General features: G+C 38.1%; 1 protein-coding gene across 3 annotated transcripts in view; it reads right to left on the bottom strand.

Annotated features, from left to right (window-relative positions):
• Window positions 1-3,678: 3,678 nt before the first annotated feature.
• STX2 (syntaxin 2) overlaps window positions 3,679-24,370 on the bottom strand; it is a 47,826-nt gene continuing 27,134 nt past the window's right edge. The window contains exons 4-11 of one of the 3 annotated variants that reach the window (XM_021004349.2): window positions 20,423-20,497; window positions 16,333-16,406; window positions 15,670-15,778; window positions 15,340-15,413; window positions 15,093-15,230; window positions 13,095-13,205; window positions 10,087-10,214; window positions 3,679-5,960 (exon numbers count right to left, since the gene is read on the bottom strand). In XM_021004349.2, the coding sequence (XP_020860008.1) occupies window positions 10,134-10,214; window positions 13,095-13,205; window positions 15,093-15,230; window positions 15,340-15,413; window positions 15,670-15,778; window positions 16,333-16,406; window positions 20,423-20,497 (662 nt within the window). In that variant the 3' untranslated portion in view covers window positions 3,679-5,960; window positions 10,087-10,133. Of the gene's footprint in view, window positions 5,961-10,086; window positions 10,215-13,094; window positions 13,206-13,741; window positions 13,770-15,092; window positions 15,231-15,339; window positions 15,414-15,669; window positions 15,779-16,332; window positions 16,407-20,422; window positions 20,498-24,370 lie in introns of those variants that run through there. The other 2 variants (XM_021004350.2, XM_021004351.2) reach the window with 2 other exon arrangements.

Below are 24,370 nucleotides of genomic sequence, written 5' to 3'. Positions count from 1 at the left end.
CACTCCCAGATTAAAATGTAATTGAGATGAAGTAGAACATAGATAATGCTAAAATGTGGTTTTCTAAGTCAATATATGGCCTGCCCAGTTCAGTGCCCCTCCCTTTTTCTATGAGTTTGATACCACTACCCTAAACCAAATAAATAAAAGGGACAAAATTCACCCCCCTCACTCTACCCCCCCCAAAAAAAATACCTTATTTTAATTTTCTTTTAAAAACGTGAACAAGGGACCCAATGATTTTGGAACTCTATATTAAGGTTCAGATTGGAAATATTATCAAAATTTTTAATCTAGATATGTAAGAATTTCTTGGTCCTGAATGACTTTGCACCACATTGTCTCATTTTTTTCTCTAACGTTAGTTTTGCCAAAATGCTTTTCAACATTGTTGGAATTTTGTCTCATTTTTTTTCTCTCTTTAATGTCAGTTTTGACAAAATACTTTCCATGATGTTGGAATTTTTTTTAAATGTTAAATAATGATAAGGGTGGAAGAAATATTTGGGGTGGGCGGGACACTAATAACTAATGACACAGTTGATAAACGATGATAAATGATTATTCTACTTTCACTGCCAAAGAGAATGGTCTTTAGACTGGAAAGGACTGAACAGAAATAGCTAACGGGGAACAGTTATCCAAGTTGAGTCACTGGGAGCACCAAACTGCCCCTGATGAGCCCATCACCTGGCCCAGGTACACTGCATCTTTGGGTACCAATGATCTCTTAGTTGACAAATCCAATGGCTTTTTCTCAATCCTCATCTTTCTTGACCTCTCTGTGCATGATGCTGTCAATCATCCTCTCTTCCTTGATATTCTGTCCTCTCTAGGTTTTCAGGTCACCACTCTCACCTGTTTATCCTCTTACCCATCTGACTCCTCCTTCTTGGTCTCCTTTTGTGAATCTTCATGCAACTCATCCCTACCAACCTTAGGTGTCCTACAGGGATGTGTCCTGGGCCCTGTTCTCTTCTCCAACTATTCTATTTTACTTGGTAATCTCATCAGTTCCCATGGATTCAATTATCATTTTCATGCTGTTAATTCTCAGGTGCATTTATCCAGCCTTAGACTCTGTTCTGACCTCTACTCTTACATCACTAACTGCCTATTTAGACATCTCAAGTTGGATTTCCCATTGACATCTTCAACTCAGCATGTTGAAAACTCAATTACCTTTCCTCCAAAACCTTCTTTCTAATTTCCATACTTCTATGGAGGGCATCACCATTCTCATTCACCCAAGCTTGCAACCTATGCACTACACTTGAATCTTTGCTCTCTGCCCCACCCTCTGCCCTGGACCCCATCAGTTGCTACAGCTCATTAATTCAATTTTTTTAACATCACTTGGATAATGTCCCCTTCTCTCTCTAACCACTCTGTTGTAGGTCCTCATCACCTCCTGCCTGAACTCTACAAAAACCTGCTGGTGGATCTGCCTGCTTCAGTCTCTCCCTACTCAACTTCATCCACTCAGCTATTAAGAGTGCAGGTCTCAGCCCTCAGCCCTTCTATCCAGTAAACTCCAGTGGCTTCTTATTACCTACCTCCAGGATAGGGTAGGAAAACTGGCCCCTATTATTACCTTTCCAGTCTTCTTACACCTTACTCCACTCCACTCTGCAATCCAGTGACATTGGCCTCCTGGCTGTTCTTCACACTCAATACTTCATCTCCCAACTCCAAGTATTTTCTCTGGCTGTCTCCCATGCCTGTAATGCTCCCCCTCCTCATCCCTGCCTCCTGCCTTCCTTGGATTCCTTCATGTCTCTGCTAAAATCCTACCTTCTGTAAAAAGCCTTTCCCAATTCTCCTTAATACTAATACCTTCTAAGAATAACTTGAATTTATTTTGTACATATTTTGTTTATACACATTTTTTTTTCATGGCATCTTCCCATATAAGATAGTAAACTCCTTGAGGGCAAAGACCATTTTGGGGGTTTGGGGGTTTTTTGTTTGCTTTTCTTTGAATCCTCAGTACTTAGCACAGTGCCTGGCACACAGATGGTGCTTAATAAATGCTTGTTGAAAATGACTAATATGTAAATGCTTTACATGACTGCACGTGTATAACACATCAGATTGCTTACTTGTCTTGAGGAGAGAAGAATAGATTTTGGAACTCAAAACTTTAAAAAAAGCATTAAAAATTGTTTTTACATGTAATTGGGGAAAAATAAAATAATTTTTAAAAATTAAAATAAATAAATGCTTGTTGACTTGGCTTGATTAAAAGAATTAGCAGTTTTGATGACCAAGCCACAGTGACCTTTGAAAGATTGTGGAAAGTGAAGTAAATTCTACAAGACGGGAGAAGGGCAACTGTTCTGATTTTTCAAAATGGAGAAGAGGGATGAGCCTTGTTCTGCTCAGTCCCAGAAGTGGAAGTAGGAGGAATGGGTAGATCATGCACAGAGATAATTTTAGGTTAGATCTCAGGAGAAAACACATACACAGAAACAAAAACAAAAACAAAACCTTCTCCCAAGGCAGCATGGACTCCCTGAGGTGGTAGTGAACTTTCCCTCCCTGGAAGTCTTCAGGCAAGGGTCTAGTCACCACTTGGGTGTGTGGTAGACAGCAAGCTTATTCAGGCATGGGTTGGGCTCAACATTGCGGACTAAGACTGCGATTGCAGGGTGAAATCAAGAACCACGGAAGATGCAACAGCACATCGAAGGTCGATATTTCTAGTATAAATGTTTAAGTACCAAAATGGTCCAATGTAGAGCTATGCATTTATATAAAATGGTTGCAGATTTGCAAAGAGCTTTTTATGAGTCATCTTGTTTGGTCTTCCCAATCACCCTGTGAGGGAGGTGCTTCTATTGTCCCACTTCACAGATGGAGAAACTGAGGCTTAAAGAGGTTAAATGAGTTGTCCAGGGTCACACAGTGAGTAAATAGCCGGGGCAGAACTCAAACTCAGGTCTTTCTGACACCAAGTGGTCCAGCCTTTCTGGGATGTAGCCCCAACAATCTGGTGAAAACTATCTGTGACTAGTAAGATCTCTCCAAAGAACCCAAAACATGGCACTGACTTCTAGGATGTGAAAATGCCAGAGAAGCGAGTTCACCCCTCTCTTCTGCCACTTCCAACCAAACACACATATCACTTGAGTCATGAACACTGTTCACTGTGAGCACCAGCGGTGTCAAACCCAAACAGAAAACAGATCCCTGCTAGTCCCATACTGACTCAGAAAGCCACAAATTAATATTATCTATATTGTGCTGTTTTTATTTTATCAAATGTTTCCCAGTTATATTTTAATATGGCTTCTTGCTGGGTGGTCTGTAAGCTTGACGCCTCATTATCCAACTCTCCATAAGCCCTTAGTAAGGAGGTCCAGATGAGTTATGGTTGTGATATTAGGGATAAGCACTTTAAAGGCTCATAGATATATTTTAAAATTAATAAAAACAAAAATGCAAATTCACAGGATCATAGATTTTTAGCTAGAAAGGGTCTAAAACATGACTTGGTCCAAACCAAGGGGTCATTGTCCAAATAAGGAAACTGAGGCCAAAGAAGTGATATGTCCTAGTTGACACAAGTAGTCAATAGCAGATACCGGATTCCAACCCAGCTCCTCTCTTTCCAAACGTAGGGCTCTCTCCGCTGTTACTAACTTCCAGATATGTAATAATGGCCACAGACAAAAGTATTTTTCTTTAACAGAACAATTTATTAATGCAGATGCAATAAAATATTTCTCCCATACAGCTTTCCAGAAATAAGAATGCAAGCACAAATTTCATGTGTGACCTTCTGCAAACTTTTTTTTTAATAGAAACATGCAACATTTAGGGAACAATGCAAACTACAAAAAGTCACAAAGAAATCTACAAATACATTCTAAAATTCTAATACCAAGTACGTGAAAGTGATTTGTGTACATCAGCGTGCCACCTATTGATTGATTTAAATATCTAAAAATAAATCAAGATCATTTCTATCAACTCAAACATAAAAATTTTTTAAAATCCAATACTTCAAATGAGGTCAGAAAGACACCAAAGACACCACCAGAATGAGAATTATTATGAATGCCAAGTTTCAATGCGATCAGGCCCAGAAGAACCAGGACTCACAGGCACAGACAACTGGTTGTTCAATATCACAAAGTTCTACAATTGTACATAATTCTGACAAATAAATGGACAAAAGCCCATATAAAACAATTTCACTAACGAGGATTCTAGCTAGAGAAGCTTAGTATCCAAATATCCAAAGGGCAAAATATAGGTTAGATTAATAAACATATTATGCTTGATGCATCTGTTTAAAGATACTCATTAATTCCAAAATGTACAATCGTGTATAAAAAGTAAACAAAATGCAGTACTATAGAATGAAGAAGACATATTTGAGAATGCACTCAGGAATGTGAATGAAATTCATAATTGTATTAAAGAAAGAAACCTGCCTTTAGCCACTTCATGGTAAACTATTGCACCCCTGTACTTCCATCTTACAGTTTGTATACAAATGCATCTAACACCATGTACATTCAAACAAACATCTGGGAAGAGGCCCGTATCCACCCTCAGCCACACGTGGTTCTCCCCACCACCACCACACAAGCTGACTCTCCTTTGGAAATGCTCTAAACATTTACTCTGAATGTGAAACTAGTGGAAGGGATGTACAGTCAGCAGTAACGCTTCACCCGCTTCAGGCCACACCAGAAGTCCTTCATACTGAGAAATTCCAAAGAAGCTAAGTAATGAAACTCTGGGCCTTGAAATCATCATTGAGTTATGTAAACTTCAAGAAATTTTAAAGGATCAGTGGTCTTCGGGTAATCAGACACGAGCATACCCAGCATTGTAAGATTCAAATAAGCAGGGAAATGACCTCACTGGCAAAGGATGACTTAAGAAAAAGATCATTTCTTAGATCTGTGCGACCAGTCTGGTTGTTTCACCATATTTCCATTTCAATCTGAATTCTGTAAACCAAGGAAACATGTAAACAGTGAACAAAGAAAACAAACCATTATCATTACAGGGTAGTAACTAATTTATTATCTTGGGTTACAAAACAGGAAGAAGTAGAGTTAAATACAAAAATCTAGGCTTTTCTAGAGGGCATTAAAATCAGATTGAATTAATTTGCAAATCACTAATAACAAGATTTGCTATTGGTTAATAACAGAAGGCATTTGAATTACTATTTGGGTGTTTCATGTCCACTGTTCTGGTGATGATGGCAACTTTTCTTTATTGACAAACTTATTTAAGGATACTGTACAAAGAAGGATTAAAAATTAAATGAAGATTTTATACAAAGGCAATGTTTAATATATAAAATAGGATAAATAAAGATGTTAATGTATTAAGTTAATATATTAAAATTGTCAACGTTTTACAAAAGAGTTGTTTGGATAATCAGAATTATTTTGCCAACAAGAAATAAACATAGTAGAAAAACTTCTCTTAATGAGCACACACAAGCTGTGGGGGGAAAGGAAGTCACAGAGCTGGAACCCAACTGCTTCGTAACAGCACGTACTCCTAATTAAACTTCATATTAATTTAACACTGAAATGTCAACAATTGAAGTCTTCGATCATTTCTTATTTTAAGGCCACTAAAGCATGTTTCCCATTGTCAAATTCTTGGTGTCTGCTATTTACAATCAAAGGACATTTGTGATTAACTCATGACCTCCATTCCGTTTCCTCTGGTCGATTTTGTGCACATCACTTTCTGGAGTTTTCCCCCTGAAGTCACTAATAGTGAGTCGGCAGCATGAATACCACTAGTCTCAACGTGTGTGGTTCATTCGTGAAAAGATGGGGCGTGGGTTTCACCACAGATGTGCTCTGACGCTCCAAAGATAATCAGCTCCTGAGATGCATTTGCTATGACAATGTTGTTGCTAGGATAATTCCAAGGATCACAAGCAAAACAATTACACAAATAATTATGAACATCATTTTCTGTAAGATAAAGAAAAACCTCAGTTAATTTATCAAATTGTTTCAAAAATGGATTGCATCAACAGGAAATAAATTACAAGTCACTGCCTTTGACAACATCTGGCTAGAACAGTGCAGAATATAGGCTCAGTACCAAGAACAACAGAAAAATAATGAAGTCAAAACAAGAAGAACCATAAGGAATGTATATTTAAGCAGATCTTTAAAAAGTTTTACTTCAGGAATATGGAAAGTTGTCCATTTGAGTACTACATCTTAGGATACCCTAATGCATGCATTATAATGCAAAATGACCACTCATACTCATACTGGTTCACCCTCATACTTTGTGTGTGTGTGTCTGACAAAAATGGACTTTTTCTAGGTCTTAATACTTCAAAACTGTTTGAAGTTGGTTTCTCCCAATTTTGTTTATGGCCTCTATTTTATCTGCTACAACATCTTGTGAAGTCTATGCTGGTTTGCTTAATAAATGCTTTCTACTGAACATGATGAAACTGTCTAGAAAATGCTTCCACCTGGATAAATGATGACATTTTTTAATGCCTTCAATGGGTTTCTATTTAATTTGGCTAATAAAATATTACTGAATTTGGTTGTAAATGTGCCCATTTGATCAACTTTTCAGGTTAAAACATTTTCCCTTTAAGTAAAATGTGACAAGCATGGGACTAATGATTTCCTTTTTATAGAAACATGCTTTGTACGGTGAGTCCCATCCATCTCTGGCTAAAGGCCCCAGTACTTCCCAAAGGATGGAGGGAAGGAGGGTTCATGGGATCAAAAATCTATTATACTGCAGGATCTCCCCTTTCCTTTTAGACTCCATAGAACAAATACTTCTTGAAAGTAGACCCTCTTCATCTTTCTATCTCAGGGCCTTGCACAGAGAAAGCACATAAAACATTTTTGTTGAATTCTACTGAGAGATCAGCATTTGAACTAAGGGTATCAAACTTCATAGGGTTGGGCCAAGGTAGAAAATGGCCACTTCCATCAATGGCCACACCCCACCTCCCAGGACCTGACATGTGACCTGGCTGCTGACCTCAGGCCTCCTCTTCTCACCGACATTTCACGCTGCTCACAAGTCCCTTGAATACACTTTTACCAACTGAGAATTTTTTCCAATTGTTCCATCATTAAAATCCAGACCTATTCAGCTGTCTTAACTGTACCTTCTTTGCATTATTAAATCTGTATTTCATTGTTAACTGCAATGTATTCCCTTGTCTCCAACAATTCATAGCTCTCATATCCTTCAAAACCCAGGGAAACCCTCCCCTTGTACAGTAAGCCTGCCTTCTCGACTGACTTTGTCCTATCTACTTTCCACAGAAACTTAGGGAACAAAAACTTACCCCACTAGTTTGACCTTCAGCTGTATTATTTCTAAGTGCTCCACTGTATTATGAGTATGTGTTTTGTTTCCCCTTCAAGACCATCATTTGTTTAGGGGTGGAAATCAATTTTCTTTCTCTTTTTTCTCTCCTCCAACATCCCATACCATCTTCTGCATACAGCAGGTGCCCTATATCAACACTTCTTAAACTGGGGGTCATAACCCCATAGGGCCGCAAAAAAACATAAGCAACATAAAAGGTGTCTGAACATAAAGCTACCAAAAATTAATTCAAAATCAAACATGCAATGAATCCAAGTTGTTCCTGGCAGTGTTTGCCTGTGTTGCATGGCACAACTTCACCACAGCCTTGGTTCTGAACACACAGCATGCTCACTTCAGGCCATGCAACACCAAAGAAGGCTGCCAAGATGGGAAAAGGAGAGTAGACAAAGTTGAAGCAGCCCTGCTCTAGGTGAAGGACAAGGGCTGCCTAAAGCAGGAAGTACTCTTCGGAATGATGTGCCAATCCATCCGACAGCATTCAGGCACGGTGAAATACATCTTGCACTAAACAATTGTGAATATATAAACTGCACTCAGGCACTATGAATACATCTTACAAAAATCCTGTTCTCATCCCCTGCTTATGGCTCCCAGAGTAATGCTTGGCTTTAACCTTTTTACCTAGAGATCTGCATTTTACTTTGTATCAAGTCTAAATAATTTTATAAAAAGACAAATTTCTTCTGTTCCTCACATACAAACGTGAGAAGGTGTGTACTTGGTGTTTTTACAGTATTTTCGTTAGAGTTATACTGATTCATCCATATTTTCTTGAACTGGTGAAACATCTGGCTAGGGTTAAGGGTTTAATTTGTGAAACCTCTTTAGCACTAAATGCTGGCCAACTGTAGACTTTTTACTCTAATGTGGGTGGCTCTTGGGATTGATTCTATACTGGTTAGGAAATGCCACCTTGATCATGAACATGCAATAATATGCAATTAACTATTTTATTGATATAGATCAGTGCTTATCAATCTTCTTTGTCTCAGGACTCCTTTACATTCTTAAAAATTACTGATGACTCTTCCCCAAAGAGCTTTTGTTTATGTAAATTATACCTCTTGTCATTTACTACACTAGAAGGTAAAATATCTTAGCATCATTATGATAAAGTTTTGACCTCACAGACCGGGTTCTGTGAGTACAGGGGTCTCTAGACCACACTTTGAAAACTGCCAGCATAGACCACAAACTGAGAAACTCTTTTCTGATATCACATTTTAGGAAGACTTCTTTGGAAAAAAACATCAAAACACAAGGATTCTGTTATTATTGTGGAACTGTTTCCCAGAGTTTTCATGGATCATAGGATTTATGGGGGGGAGAGAAGACTAGCAGTCATCTAACTTAACCCACTTTCACTGAATAAATGAAGCATCCAGGACCCCAAGAGATAAAGTGGCATGCCCGGGGCGACACCAGTGTCAGCCAGTGGTAGAGCTAGGATTCAAATACAGATCCTGTGGACTTTAAACCTATGCTTTGGTCATGATGCCCTGTAACTGTACTGCTCAAGTGTCAAGGAATTCTGGATAAATAACTATGCTAAAAGTATTCTTACAAATTCCAACAAAGCTAGAAATGGGACCTGCTGATAGCACCGCACCAGCCTGTTGCTGAAACAATGAGGAGGAGAGTTTTGCCACTAGAATATATAACTAAGGGCATATCTTAAGAAAGGAAAATTACCCATTTCAGAGGCAAATCCTATGAGTAAGATAATTTATTTTGCCTCTCACACGAAAATCCATTCTAATGCTCATGGCATATATGACAGAAAAAGTACCCCAAAATGAAAGAATAGGGTGAAATTTCCCTTGTATTCCATCACATTCTTTTTTTTGTAGTTATGAAGTTAGTAAAATTTTATTAGAAATTGGTTTGCAAATAGTGTCTTCTATAAGAGTTAAAATGTTGAAATAGTATTATTAGAATATCTTAGAAATATTACCTCCATTTACCCCTACTGAACAAAATTTTAGATTTTTCTAAGTAATTTTTTAATATTAATGATTTTTTTCAAGTGAGTAATGAAAGAGGGTAGCTATCTGGCACAGTGGATAGGGTGCCAGGCCTGGAGTCAGGAGGACTCATCTTCCTGAGTTGAAATCCAGCCTCAGACATTTATTATCTGGGTGACCCCTGGACAAGTCACTCAACCTTGTTTGCCGCAGTTTCCTCATCTGTAAAATGAGCTGAAGAAGGAAATAGCAAACCATTCCAGTATCTTTGCCAAGAAAACCCCAAAATGGTCATGAAGAGTTGGACATGACTGAAACCCCTGGACAAAAAAAGTAATGAAACACATTTATGTGTAAAAAGACGAAAGGTACTCTAGATTTAAAAGGACCTAAATATAGTTCTCAGTAAAGATGTCACTATTATCATATTGAAATAAGTGATTCTGGGGCCAAACTCCAGAAGGCCCCCCTTTTAAAAAATAATAAAATTCCATGTAACAAAATGACTCTCATTAGAAAGTGAATTATTCAGAGCAAATGCACTACTTTGGGGGCACAGATTTCAGTAAGACAGACAAAATGACTCTAAGGTGATAGCATTTGCACCATGCATTAGAAAGGAACAGGTGAGGGGGCAGCCACCAGCCAGGCTTTCGTTACTTTTAAAGGGGAACTAAAAGGGGATTATCACTACTGTGGCAAATTACAAAAGTTAAAAAGTGACAAAAACACAGTTAGCCAATTAGTTACTTACTGCCGCAATGGCAGAGAGGCAAGCACGCTGCAGGTATCCACGCATCATCATTTGCCAACTGATAAACCAATAATTAGGGCAAGCAGGGCAGCCAGCGCCAGCGAGACAGCAACAATTAGCCACTTTTTCTGTCAAAGAAAAGTAAGCTGATTATATCACAATTAATTTTCAGCCTCAGGATTAAGACCCCTTCTGTATCTTAATACAACCCAAAGGCTTGACATAACTCAATTCAAACTCCAGGTAATGACTCCTTGAACCCTGTCTGACCTAATTCTCAATTAAAAAAAAAAAAGCTATCATTAATTTGCTACAGTGAGACCATCAGGCACAGAAACTGCCCTATGATTATGAATATTGCTAAATCCCTATTCTCCTGAGATCCAGGCTACGCATTTGATAGATATATGAAAGTCTTTGCTACCTCCTGGTAGCTTGACAGTGACTCTGGGTTCTTAAAGGCTGTGCTAATAAAGCGGATGTCCAGGTAGGTAGGGTAAGCCCAAGCTGGGAAGGCTCTGAGTGCAGGCCCAGAGCTGGCACTGGGGTAGGGTGGGTCTGAGCTGGGAAGGTTCTGAGTGCGGGTCCAGAGCTGACACTGGGTAGGGTAGGTCCAAGCTGGGAAGACGAGTGTGGACCCAGAGCTGACATTGTCTTCCTGCCCCCAAGGGCAGCGGGGCTGAGCTGCTAAGAAGCTCTTCACCAGATGGACCACAATTCAGTGATGAATTCTCCAGCTCGAGTAATTACTGGAGAATATTCTACTAAGGTGCAGGGCAATGGTTCTCAAAGGGCATTGTATGCCACCAATGCTGTAGGATATTGTGTTATTACTGATAAAAGGAAATGCATAAATCATTGATGTGCTGATGACTTGCCCTGTACATGCCGTATGATAAAGAAAGCATCTACAAAATCCATAAAACTTGCCAATTACAAAGATGCGCTACCCACAAAACACATCAGACCTTAACCCTATGCAGAACTCAACAAACAGCATCGCTCTTAGTGCAGGCAGCCTGCAGCTGCACAGGCTGGAGTCTCATGCCCTCACACATCCGCTGGGCTGGGATTCCTCCTGGCAGAGAAGACCAGACCTAAGACTCACAGGTGTAGACGCAGGGTGAGCCACATCAATGAGGAGGTATCCACACTGACCAAACCCCACTGGCGGACTGCAATAACTAGTGATCTTGAGCTTTATGGGAACAACAACGTATTTACGCCTTTTAATCTGTCTCTAAAGTCCTAAAACTATAAAACACAACTTTGTATGTTGGCTACACGCTTTGGTACTACCTACCGAGTCACCACGTTGAGCCAATTACACACATGCTGGCTGGTATAGCACGAGCCAAACAAAACTCCACTGCAATCTCAGCAGCAATGTTGCAATATAAACAAGATGCCTGTGAATGCAACACCCAAGTTCTGGAACAGGAACAACGGCGAGGCTAAGACGCTAATGAAAAAGCTGTCAAAAGCTCTAGGTTGGAAGGTCTAGCTGTCTTGGCAGAGCCATGGAATCAATGCACAAGAACAGGCACCCCAGACCTGGCTCCTTTATACCCTGAGGATTAGGGATCCCAATGAACTTAATAAGGCTGTGTTTACCCAACCAATTAAAAAATAAAAATGCAGTCAATATGGTCTGTTTAGGCCATGCCAACAATTTAGGACTGTTCCCACTGTTAACTTGCTATCCCTACACCTATTTAAAGAACCCTGTAGATTCTCCTGCCATAACCCAGGAAGATAAACCAGAGTAAAGCTGAAGGGCTTGGATGTTACTTTAAAAATCATTATAAAATCAATCATCAATTATAAACATTTTCTTGTTTTTAGTGTTTTTCTAGTACTACTGACTTCTCTGCTTAACTATCTGGTGACAATATCATTATTTCTGCCTATTCTCAGTCTGACACCCCCAGTGAACTAACAGGAGAATCTACCACCAAGAAAGACATTTTCATTCAAAGTTATCTCCCTCACTTCCAGGTGCATCTGAAGGACAATGGTCTGACAGTGTCCTCAGACGGTGCTCTGAGAATGACTCTTCTTAAGAAGATGTTTTACACTAGTCTGTCTCCAGCATCACTGGGGAGCAAGAAGTGAAACGGAGATACAGGACGGCTTCCCAGATATCCTGAGTCAGCTCTTCACTATTTAGTGCCAATAATTTCTTTAAAGTGTTTTGAACTCCCAAACACATCTACAATCCAATATGAATATAAACATAAATTTCAGAGCTAAATGTCACTTGTGCATTATTGTAAAATGCCTTAGATTATCAGTGCTACTGCATTCCTCTGTTACACAGAGACAATGTTACATGATGGGTGTCCAGCTGTAAATTCAATGACAGTCAAGAAAAAAATGCTTTAGGCTAGTGGTGCATTTGCCATATTGATCTTTTAAGTAAAAAAAAAAATTCTGAAGGATTCCTCAACACTTGTTAATAATAAAATAAACAGATTTCCAGCAATGCAGAAGTTCACTAAGGACAAATAATCCGAAAATCAAGGGAACAGAAAGCAAATAAAATACATAACAAACTATTTATTAAATCAAAAAATTAATGAGAAAATATTTTAAAGGAAACGTTTTATTCTGATCTAATACTGCATTACTTTGCAACAGTTTTTACAAAGACAGACATAATAAATGCAAAAAACTTTTTCTACTTTAAAACAAATAGCTGCTTCAGTCTACCATGTGAGAAGGGAAACATTACTTGTTTATTTGCAAAGTGTCTGCACTTATTTTGGGTACCAAAAATAGGTGTACATTCAGCAGTATTTACCTAATAAACTTCTATGCTTGTTAACAAAAATAATGTCAACGTATCCAATAAATGCATTATGTGTTAACCTAGAGCAGAACAGGCATTCAACTTTATTTCTTCAATAAACTTTCTAACAAAATAGCATTAGTGTGCTATAAGCACAGACCAGTTTGTAGCATATTATTAAATGTCCATTTTTAGCAGCTCTACAACATAAGCTTACCCTTCTGGCTTTGCTCTGGTATTTAACAGCTTTTTTAGTTTCCTCTTTAGCATGCTCCACGTAGTCTGAAGCATTCATCACATTCTTTTCTATGTTGTTGATCATTTCGCCCTAAAAATAAAAATTTTAATTTTAGAAGAAATGAACTTCCAGATGCATACCCAAGAGCAGCCACATAACATCAATAATGATTTTGAGATTAGAATGCATCTTATGGAAGGGATGCCTCAAAGTTTTCATTCACTTAGGAAGGAAGAAGGCAAAATCTATTGACCAAAAACAATGGTACAAAATTCCATTCCAATTTTTAAAATTAAGGATAAGGTTTCAATGTTGATAATTAAAGGCATATGAGTTTTTCTAAACATGGAAACAGTAAAAATAAGTTTAAGGATGAGTATAAAGATGGAAAGGAAGCTAGCTTTGGGTTAAATATTTTACTACATGCACAAACATACTCTAAAAACACACATATATACACACAGAGAATGGCATCTTTTCAAATGGGTGTAAAATTTTCACTATTTACTTTTTAAAATTTAACTATACTAAACATAGCTTACACATTGACACTAAATTGGCTGAATTAATAAGCAAATTTTTAAACAAAGAAATGTGGTGAAATGATAGGGGAGAAAATACATTACCTGGTTTCTGTCCATTCGCGGACATAATCTGCAGCAGTGAATAGCAAAGCATTGAAGAATGATGTACAAGTAACTCATTCATTCACAGATTTAAATTTCCCAATATAGACCAAACTAGATTAGATCAATACAATTACTATCCCCAAGTGTGTCCATGTAGGAGAAGTTATACTAATGATTTCTAAAAGTAACTGACAAATCTATAAAGTGCTAAAATTTTTCTAATGACGTCCAATGAAAGAATTCTTTTCCTTCTGTAGGATCTGTATGATAAAAGAATAACTCAACAAATATCAATATACTCTAAGAATTCTCATCTAGCTAATCTGTTTCCTTTGGGATAATTCAGGAATTGGGAATTAAGTAGTACCATCTGCTAATGCATCCATTTTTGGTATCATTAATGAAAATGGACACTACACAAAATAGAGAGGGGGAGAAGGAAGTGAAATAATCCCTCCCCCAAACATGCACATATATACAGTAGTTGTTAACCTCTTTTGGTAAAAATGCTGCTAGCATGTGCCAATTTCTCTCAATCAACTTTATGGTTTGTTATTTAAAATAAAGATGTCATATTGAAAAGGTCACAGAAGTTTGCATGAAGTGAAGTCTTGTCATGAACCCCCTCCCCGATAAAATACCAGAAATGTAAAGGGACCTAAAATCATTGACTTAGGTAAAGTTCTGATGAGGACCTTCTCAGCACGAGAATAATGGCTGAGGGTCTCACTGCCTCTATACCTTTAATCCTAAAGAACTATTCGGGCAAGAACCCACAAGAAAGAACAATTTACAAGAATTTTTGCCAAAAGTAAAAGTGCAGATTGGAAATAGGTTTCAGTAAGAATCCATTTATTAGGGAACAGTTGATTATTGTATTTAGGGGGAAAGAGAGGATGGAGAAGGGGGGTATTCATCTTTAATGGACTCAATGGATCCATGCTGAGCTAAATCAAGACCCTTCAATGGTGTGCAAAAGTCGAGAGCAGAATCTGTTCAGGGCCACACAATCTGACCTCTGGGGTCATCTAACTTTACATTTTATATTTTAATCAATTGCTTAGAGAAACTGAAATACTATTCACAAAATCTCCATGTTGGAAGGGACCTCAGAAGCCACCTGGTGCAACCCACACAAGAATAAGGGACCCCTCCTCAAGCATCCCTGGACAGGCAGAGATCCAGCCTCCACTTGACCAACGGGGTCCCATAAGGAGGTACCTCCTCTTATTCTGACAGAACAGAAAATACAGGCATACTAGAAGCTATTATTCAACCAAACAAAAAAATCACAGGCATGAAAGGAAGATTTCCTTTTAAAGAAATTAATTCAAATCAATTTAGTTACCTGAATCTCAACAAACATAGCCATATCCATAAACATTTCGTGTAGCTCTCGTATACTGGACTCCAATTTCATAATATCTTTGTGACGTGACTCAATTTCATTGAGAGCTTGCCTAGTAATTTGAGAATCTGATATAATCTTTGGAATGGAGAAACAAGAAAGAAATGCTAATGAACATATGGTTGGTTTGCAATATTTTTTAAAAAATAAAATGCATATCCAGTCCTAGTGACATTTGTATGCTTACATCTGAAGTGAAAATAGAAGGATTCCCACTTTCCAACATTTCTTCTAGTTCCTCATCAGTGGTAGTTTTTCCAGCTAAGAAGATATTAACATAATTTAAAACACTTTAATTAAGAGTGCTGCACTTCAAAAATGATGTCTCTCTCACCACAACAAAAATAATGACTCCCGCTTATAAAGCACTTTTCTCACAACAACCCGGTGAGGTAGTACAAGTATTATTATTCCAATATCACAGACAAGCAAACCGAAGCTTAAACAGGTTAAGACACTTTTTCATGGTCACACAGCTGATGAAATTTCAGTCACCATAACAATGTTATTTACTCACTTATTTCTAGCTGACGTTGTATCCGCCCTTTGCTTCGTTCCCGAAACAAAGTCTGTGTTTCATTATACTCTGTCATAACTTCCACAAATTTCCGAGACAGTACAGAATGCTGTAACAGGGATAAAATTGATCAAAATGTTATATTTCTTGTCTCCATTAAGAAAATGGAGAAATACACATCTTAAATGTATTTATTTACACTCCAACTGTTACTAGGCATACTCCAGGACCCAGAGTGGAGTTATGCACTTGTGTGGACTACATACCCCTTGTTCAGTTGTTTCAGTCATGCCCAACTCTTCATGACCCCATTTGGGGTTTTCTTAAAAAAAATACTGGAGTGGTTTGCCATTTCCTTCTCCAGTTCACTTTACAGATGAGGAAACTGAGGCAAACAAGGTTAAGTGACTTGCCCAGGGTAACACAGCTTGTAAGTAACTGAGGCCAGATTTGAACTCAGATCTTCCTGACTCCAGGCCCATCATTCTATCCACTGCACCACCTAGCTGCCCTTTCTAGATACTTAATAACTAGCTGATTTATTAATTCTATGCATATTACAGCCCCTACTTTGGAAGCAAAGACTGTGTGAAGATAAACTTGCAATCAGAGAGGAATGATCTCCGAGCTTTTATTTACATCAAATGAAGCGGATGGTCAAACCTGTGTTTTTCGTATCCGAAGATCCACTGATGTTCGGTTGGCATTCTCACCTTGATCAAAACTTTGTTCGATAGCTGAGAATAAAGAAAACAGCTTTCACTTTTTTGTTTCAAACGAAATCACTGAATGCTGCTCTCAGATCGCTTGTTTTCTTGCAGGGGATCCACTTTTTTCTGATCTCCCCCAAATAAAACTAAGTTGATAAATTACTAAAGAGAGATTTAAAATTATCATTTAAGAGATTACTCTTTATTAAATTGAAAATCTTGACTTTGATTTTAAAAAGACCTGTGTTTTTCCATGGTCACAGAGGAATCTCTATTTTAACTCACACAAAGAACTCAAACACCCCAAAAACCATTGCTACCAAAGTTGAGTAATACAAACCATAAAAATAAGTCACATCATTTTTAAATGCCCAGTCTAGATTTCTCTTTTGAATTCTTGGGGAAAAAAAAAGCCACTGGAGTGGCAGAACCAAGACGGTGGAGAAAAGGCAGGGACTCATCTGAGCTCTCCCAAAACTTCCCTCCAAACAACTTTGAAATAATCCCTCAAAACAAATTCTTGGGGGCAGCTAAGTCAGCGGCAGCAGCTTCTGGGGCACTCAGCTCACAGACAGGGGTGCCCTATCTGGTACTGGATGAGGCCCTTTGTTGCACTGCCCATACACGAATTCAAGTCACAGTCCTGGGTGGGTCATAGTTCCAGGGTGAGGAGGAGCACCAGTACACTACAGCTTGTGGCCACAGGAAAGCAAGAACCCTGGTCCCAGGTCCAGAGTGAAAAATGCTTGTAGTCACTCACAGACCACAGCACAGGCCAGGAGGAGAGTAAACACACCTCTCATTAAACATACTACCTTGGAAGAACTGAAAATTTACAGACCTTCAGAACTAGCTCTGAAAATAGTTGCATAAAAAACCTGAAGTAGATAGTGCCCCATCCACCCCAAGAGCAGAGCCCAACTTTAACAATTAAAAGTCAGCCTGGAAAAATGAACAAACAGTAAAAAAATAAATCTGACCACAGAAAATTACTATGGTTACAGCAAAGATCAAAACAGAAACTCAGATATAGACAACAAAGTCAAAACTGCTCTATCCAAAGCCTCAACAAAAGATGTGAATTGGTCTCAGGCCCAAAAAGAATTCCTACAAGAGCTCAAAAAGGATTTTAAAAATCAAACAAGAGAGACAGAGGAAAAACTGGGAAAAGAAGTGAGTGATGCAAGAAAATCATGAAAAAAAGAGTCAACAGCTTGATAAAGGAAGCACAAAGATACTGAAGAAAATAACATCTTAAAAAAACAGAATAGGCCAAATGGTAAAAGGAACACAAAAATCTACTGAAGAGAACTCCCTAAAAAAGCAGAATTGACCAAATGGAAAAAGGTTTGCAAAAGCTTGCTGAAGGAAATAATTCCTTAAAAATTATAATTGGGCAAATGGAAGCTAACGATATCATGAGATATCAAGAAATAATGAAACAAAATCAAAAGAATGAAAAACTAGAAGAAAATGTAAAATATCTCACTGGAAAAACAACTGACCTAGAAAAAAGATCTGGGAGAAATAATTTAAGAATTACTGGACTACCTGAAAGCCATGATCAAAAAAAGAGCCTAGACATCCTCTTTCAAGAAACTCTCAAGGAAAACTGCCCTGATATTCTAGAACCCGAGGGCAAAATAGAAATGGAAAAAATCTACCCATTACCTCCTGAAAGACATCCAAAAATGAAAACTCCCAGGAATATTATAGCCAAATTCTAGAGTGCCCACGTCAAAGAGAAAATATTGCAAGTAGCCAGAAAGAAACAATTCAAATATCACGGAGCCACAGTCAAAATAACACAAGATTTAGCCGTTCTACATTAAAGGACTGGAGGGCTTGGCATCTGATGTTCCAGAAGACAAAGGAGCTAGGATTACAACAAAGAATCACATATGCAGCAAAACTGAGTATATTCTTTTGGGGAAAAAAATGGCTATTCAATGAAACAGAGGACTTTCAAGCATTCCTGATGAAAAGACCAGAGATGAACAGAAAATCTGACTTTCAAATACAAGACTCAAGAGAAGCATAAAAAGTTAAACAGGAAAGAGAAATCATAAGAGATTCAATAAGGTTAAACTGTTTATATTACTACATGTGATGATGACAGTAACTCTTAAGAACTTTGTCATTATTAGGGAAGTTAGAGGGAGGATACATAGAAAGAAGACATAAGATGAGCTGAATATGATGGGATGATATTTTAAAAAAATAAAATGAAGGGGCAGGAAAGGGAAAGGTAAAAAGGGGCAAATTATCTCACGTAAAAGAGGCACAAAAAAGCTTTTATAGTATAGGGGAAGATCAGGGAGGTAGACAGGAGCCCTTGAACCTTATTCTTATCAGAACTGGCTCAAAAAGGGAATAACACATATACTCTGTTAGGTACAGAAATCTATCTTACCCTACAGGAGAGTAGGAAGGGAAGAGAATAAGAGAAAATAGAGAGGGGAGGGAGAGAGGGAAGACTGAAGGAGATAAAAGTCAGAAGCAAAACACTTTAGAGGATGGACAAAGGACAGAGTAAGATAAATGGGGAAAATAAGATGGAGGGAATACACATTAATCATAACTGTAAAAAACTTTCTATAGCATGTTTCTCTGATAAAGGTCTCATTTCTCAAATATATAGAGAACTGAGTCAAATCTATAAAAATAAGAGTCATTCTCCAATTGATAAATGGTCATAGGATATTAACAGGTAATTTTCAGATGAAGTAATCAAAGCTGTCTATAGTCATATGAAAAAATTCTCTAAATAATTATTGACTGAAGAAATGCAAATTATAACAACTCTGAGGTACCACTCCATATCTATCATATTGGCTAATATGACAGAAAAGGAAAATGACAAATGTTAGAGGGGGCATGGGAAAATTGAGACACTAATGCACTACTGGTGGAGTTGTATACTAATGCAACCATTCTGGAGAGCAATTTGGAACTATGCCCAAAGAAACTGTGCCTACCCTTTGACCCTGCCATATCACTACCAGGTCTGTATTCCAAAGTGACCAAAAAAAAAAAGGAAAGGACCTATATATTCAAAAATATTTATAGCAGCTCTTTTAGTAGTGGCAAAGAATTGTAAATCGATGGCATGTCCTTCAACTGGATGAAGGCAGAACAAGTTATGGTATATGACTGTGATGGAATACTTTAAGAAATAACAAGCAGGATGATTTCAGAAAAACCTGGAAAGGCTTACATGAAGTGATTCAAAGTGAAGTGAGCAGAACTAGAAAAACATCATATACAGTAACAAAATATTGTATGACGATCAACTGTGAATGACTTAGCCACTCTCAGCAATACAATGATTCAAGACAATTCCAATGATGATTTATGATAAAAAATGTTCTCCATTTCTAGAGAAAGAAATGATAAAAGTCTGAATACAGATCAAAGCATACTTTTAAATTTTTTTCTTCATTTTTATTGGGGGTTTTTTTCGGTCTGTGTTCTCTTTCACAACATGACTAATATGGAAATGTTTTGCATAACTGCATATGTATAACCTGTTTCACATTGCTTGCCACTTGAGGGAGGAGAAGGGGGAAAGAGGAAGTGGGAGAATTTTGAATTCAAAATTTTAAAAAACAAATATTTAAAATTGCTTTTACACGTACTTGGGGGAAAAATATTTTTAAAAGGGCCACTGACTATATATAATATACATGTGTGCACATATGTATACATATACATACACATAATCACAAATTACGTTGAGCTTAAAACAGAAATTTAGTAAAAGCAGCATCAGAAAATTAAATATGAGACTATGAAAGATTATTACATAATCAAGTGCTCAAAGTAACACAACTCAGTGATTGATACTGTTGAACAAGAGGTAGCAACTGGCATAATGATAAGAATCAATGACATTTAGCACGCATGTTCAGTTCTTCACAGCACTCAGTTCTTCAAACATATTAAAATGGATAATAGAAAAGGACTGATAATTCAAGCAAAGACTTTCCCAAAAAGTCAATATTAAACATTTACCTAAAAAGCAGTTAAACTTTCAAGCTTACCTTTTAACTTGGCTCTAATTTTATTAGCAATTCTCTTGATTTCTTTGTTCAGTTCTTCTAGCTCTTCTTTTGTCCCTTTAAAAACAAAGTGTAATCCGAGATATAAAATTTAGAGATCAACAGTAAACGTAAAAGAAATACAGCACCACTAGTTGTTACTGCACAGGCTACATCACCAATGCCGCATTGGCATTCACCCCACTTAAGATAAGGTGCTAATAATCCAAGTCAGACTTACTCCAAAAACAGAGCTCCAAGCCGTCTTGAGTTTCTTCAGTTTCTACCATGTTCCTCATACACCTACTAAAGACAATCATCACTACACCTTGCTGTCATACGTGGTCATTCTGTGGCACTGGATTAAACACCCAGTACAAAGATATTTTCCAAATGGCAACCTATTACTAACATCTGAGCAGGTGCTAATACATTATGATGTTAACATCTGTATACAGTCTTACACTGGGGGCCAAATACAGTCATCCTGATCTATATCTTGCCACTGAACCCAGACAGCTTCAGGGGAGAAAGTGAGGCTGATCACCTTGCACAGCCTTCCTTCACTTAAATCCAATTCACTTGTATGTCATAGCATCATCTTCCTGATGTCATGGTCCTCTTCAAGAATAAAGGACAAAAAACAATGGTTTTACACAAATTAACTCATTTAATCCTCACAATACCCCTATGGGGTAGGATGTGCAAATACCATTCCTCTTTTACAGGTGAAGCCATCAAAATCAGCAGAGGGCCAGACTTCAAAAACCCAAGCCTTGTGACCTTTCCATCACATCATGTAGCCTAACCATGATGAAAGTAAATCCCACTCTGCCCATTCCTACATTTATTCATTCCACAAATATTTTAGGAGAATCTGCTATGCACATGGCACTAGACAAATGCTGCTGCCTCTGGCCTTTCCCTTTAGCCAGCAAACCATTCCATTGGTTTCTGCCTTTTCCTTCCTTCCAACTGTTTCCTGGAGGTGCTTGGCAGCTACTTTGGGTTAAAATTAGACAATGACTACTTACTGCACAGGTTTCTGTCTTGTATGGATCCTAAGTTAATGAGGAGTACGTATGACATCTACTATAGACTCTATCAGCAATCACTTGTCATAGATCTCCAATGAGGTGTAGCATTCAAAAACCAAGGGAGATAGATAAAAGTTAAGAATACTGATGACAGGCATATCTAGAGCACTAAATGCTGTAAAAATAGAATTTAAAAAGGAAATATTTCACCTTAGAGAAAAGAGAACAAAAATATCTTGCATTTAATTTTTAATTTCCTCTTTTTCAAAATTTGAGTTCTTTAAAGACCAGTTAAATATTTGGCCATTAGCTGCTCTGTGCAAAATTCTGATCGATATTATTTTTTAGAAAAGAAAAAAAATCACCTAAACAACAACAGTAGAATTTAAATCAGACCATACATAAATACTATACTAAAAACTTAAGGAACTCTAAACTTACGTATGGGATGGCCCTCTCTGCTATTACTTGGCAATAGAGGTTTGGAAAATAATGGACAATGAGAAGAGAGAATGATTAATATTTATTTTACATAATGATACTGGACATCTAGAGACCATCGATTAGTGAATGGCTAAACTGGAATATAAATGTAATGAAATATTACTGCACTATAAAAAATGCTGAATATGAAAAATTTAGAGACGCACAGAAAGACTTTTAATTACTGCTGCAGAGTGGAGCAAAAGGAACTAGGAAAACAGTAAACATGACTAAAACAATGTAAGTAGGGAAAATGCTATCTAATTCTAATGACCTAAAAGTGAGATGAGGGGCTACAGGGATAGAACATTTCCAATATTCTCATAATCAATCTATTGGTTAGCATGGGTAAAAATAATTTATTTTCTTTCTTTTTTGGTTCTAAGGGATGACTCGCTGGATGGAGTGGAGGAAAGGGAGACATTGGAAATGAAGGTAATACAAAAACAAGAGATACCAATAAAATTTGGAACTTCTTAAAAGATAAGGCATCTAAACGGAAGTAAAATGTTATTCAACAAAACGTAACTCACTTGAAAACATGGAGACTCACGTGAGAAGTTAAGTTCCATAGAATCCTCAAATCTCAGGAAGGACAAAAGGCACAAGAAACCATCCCGTTCAACCCACATCGGAAGTGCAACACAACAACAAACCCTCCACAACACAGGGAACAAGCGGGCGTCTAGCCTCTGCCTTCAGACCTCCAACGAGGAGGAGCCCAAGGCTTCCCAAGGCAGCCCAGGCCACTGTGGGCCAGCATTTGCACTGCTGAGTTCTTTCTTAAATCAAGTCTGAATTGGCCTCCTTGCGACATCTAGCCCTTCTTCCTAGCTTGGCCACGTGGGCAGGCAAGCAGTCCAAGTCCAACATCTCTGACCTACATGACAACTCTGGAAATACTGGTCCACAGCCATCATGTGCCTGTTCATGGTCTTTTCTTTTCCAAGCTAAACACCCTCAGCTATTTGGAGCAATCCACATGTGACATGACCTCGAATCCCTTTAAAAATCCCATCTGCCTTCCTGTAGACACTGTCCAGCTCTCTGGCTTACTGCTGCCCCTGCTAAAATGTGGAAGACAAAACTAAGCACCACACAAGCTATGTGTACAGTGGGGCTGATGCCTCCCTAGGTCCAGTCACATGAATCTCCATGCAGAATAAGGTCATGTGACAACCGGAGCTTTCTTGGCTGCTCCACCATGGAGCTGACTCACACTGAGACTGCAGTCCACTAAGAGGCCCAGTTCTTTGTGGATGAACAGATGTCAAGCCTCCTCCTTCTTATACTTGGGAAGTTTATTTCTGGTACACCACAGTTAGAATACATTTATCTATATTAAATTTCATTGTACTAGATTTTCCTCAGTGTTCTTTATGCTGGGATCCAAGGTGTTGGCTGTCCTTCCCTGATTTGGGCTAAGTATGCCACTGACAGAAACATGCCAAGCAAAGGAGACTGAGACACTCCACTAGTCAATCAACAAGCATTTATTAAGTGCTTACTATGTGCCAAGCACTGTGCTAAGCACTGAGGATGCAAAGAAAGATAAACACAGACTTTGCCCTCAAGGAGCTCCCAGTCTAACAGAAGAGAGAACATGCAAACAACTATATACAAACAAGACATACACAGGATAAACTGGACATCATCCCAGAGGGAAGGCATCGGCATCCAGCACGGAACTAGGAAAGGCCTCCTACAGAAGGGGAGTTTTCATCTGCATTTTGAAAGAAGAAAGGGAAGCCAGGAGACAGAGGTAAGGAGGAAGAACATTTTAGGCCTAGGGGAGAGTCATATAGGGCCGGTGCTGCTGGGTCACAGAGAACATCCATAGGGATAAAGTACGAGAAGACCTGAAAGTCAGGAAAGAGTCGAGCTGTGAAGAGCTTTAAAGGCCAAACAGAAGGTTTTATTCTTGCTCCCAGAAGTAACAGCAAGTCTTTTGGAGTTTACTGAATGGGCAATGATTACTTTGGTCAGTGAGTGGAGGACAGGTTAATGTCAAAATCATATAAAATTCACTGGAGAATTTAGAGAAATAATTCGTTCATTAATCAATATCAAATGAGGTATAAAACATGGAGACAAGCTCACCAAAGAAGTTTGCCCATGGAGACTCTACTATTCCATGTAAAAATGGAGGAAGAAGTTCCTATTAACTGATAAGTTATCCCAAAGCTCCTGTCTGCACACAACACTGTGTTGGCTGAATCAAGCCCTACAGTGCTACCCGGCCTCCCTTCCATACTTAAGATCCACAGTCATTCTTCATGATGGAAAGGCTATCCATATCCAGAAAGAAAAAAAAAAACTATGCAGTCTGAATGCAGATCGAAGAATATTATTTGTTCTTTTTTTTTGATTTGTTTCTTCCTTCTCATGATTCCTCCCATTGGTTCTAATTCTTCTTTACAACATGACTAAT

The sequence above is a fragment of the Phascolarctos cinereus genome, unplaced genomic scaffold, assembly GCF_003287225.1.
Source record: "Phascolarctos cinereus isolate Bilbo 61053 unplaced genomic scaffold, phaCin_HiC Scaffold_4;HRSCAF=312, whole genome shotgun sequence".
NCBI lineage: Eukaryota > Metazoa > Chordata > Mammalia > Diprotodontia > Phascolarctidae > Phascolarctos > Phascolarctos cinereus.
Note: the sequence above shows the minus strand (reverse complement) of the source record. Positions and strands in the feature narration are given on the sequence as shown.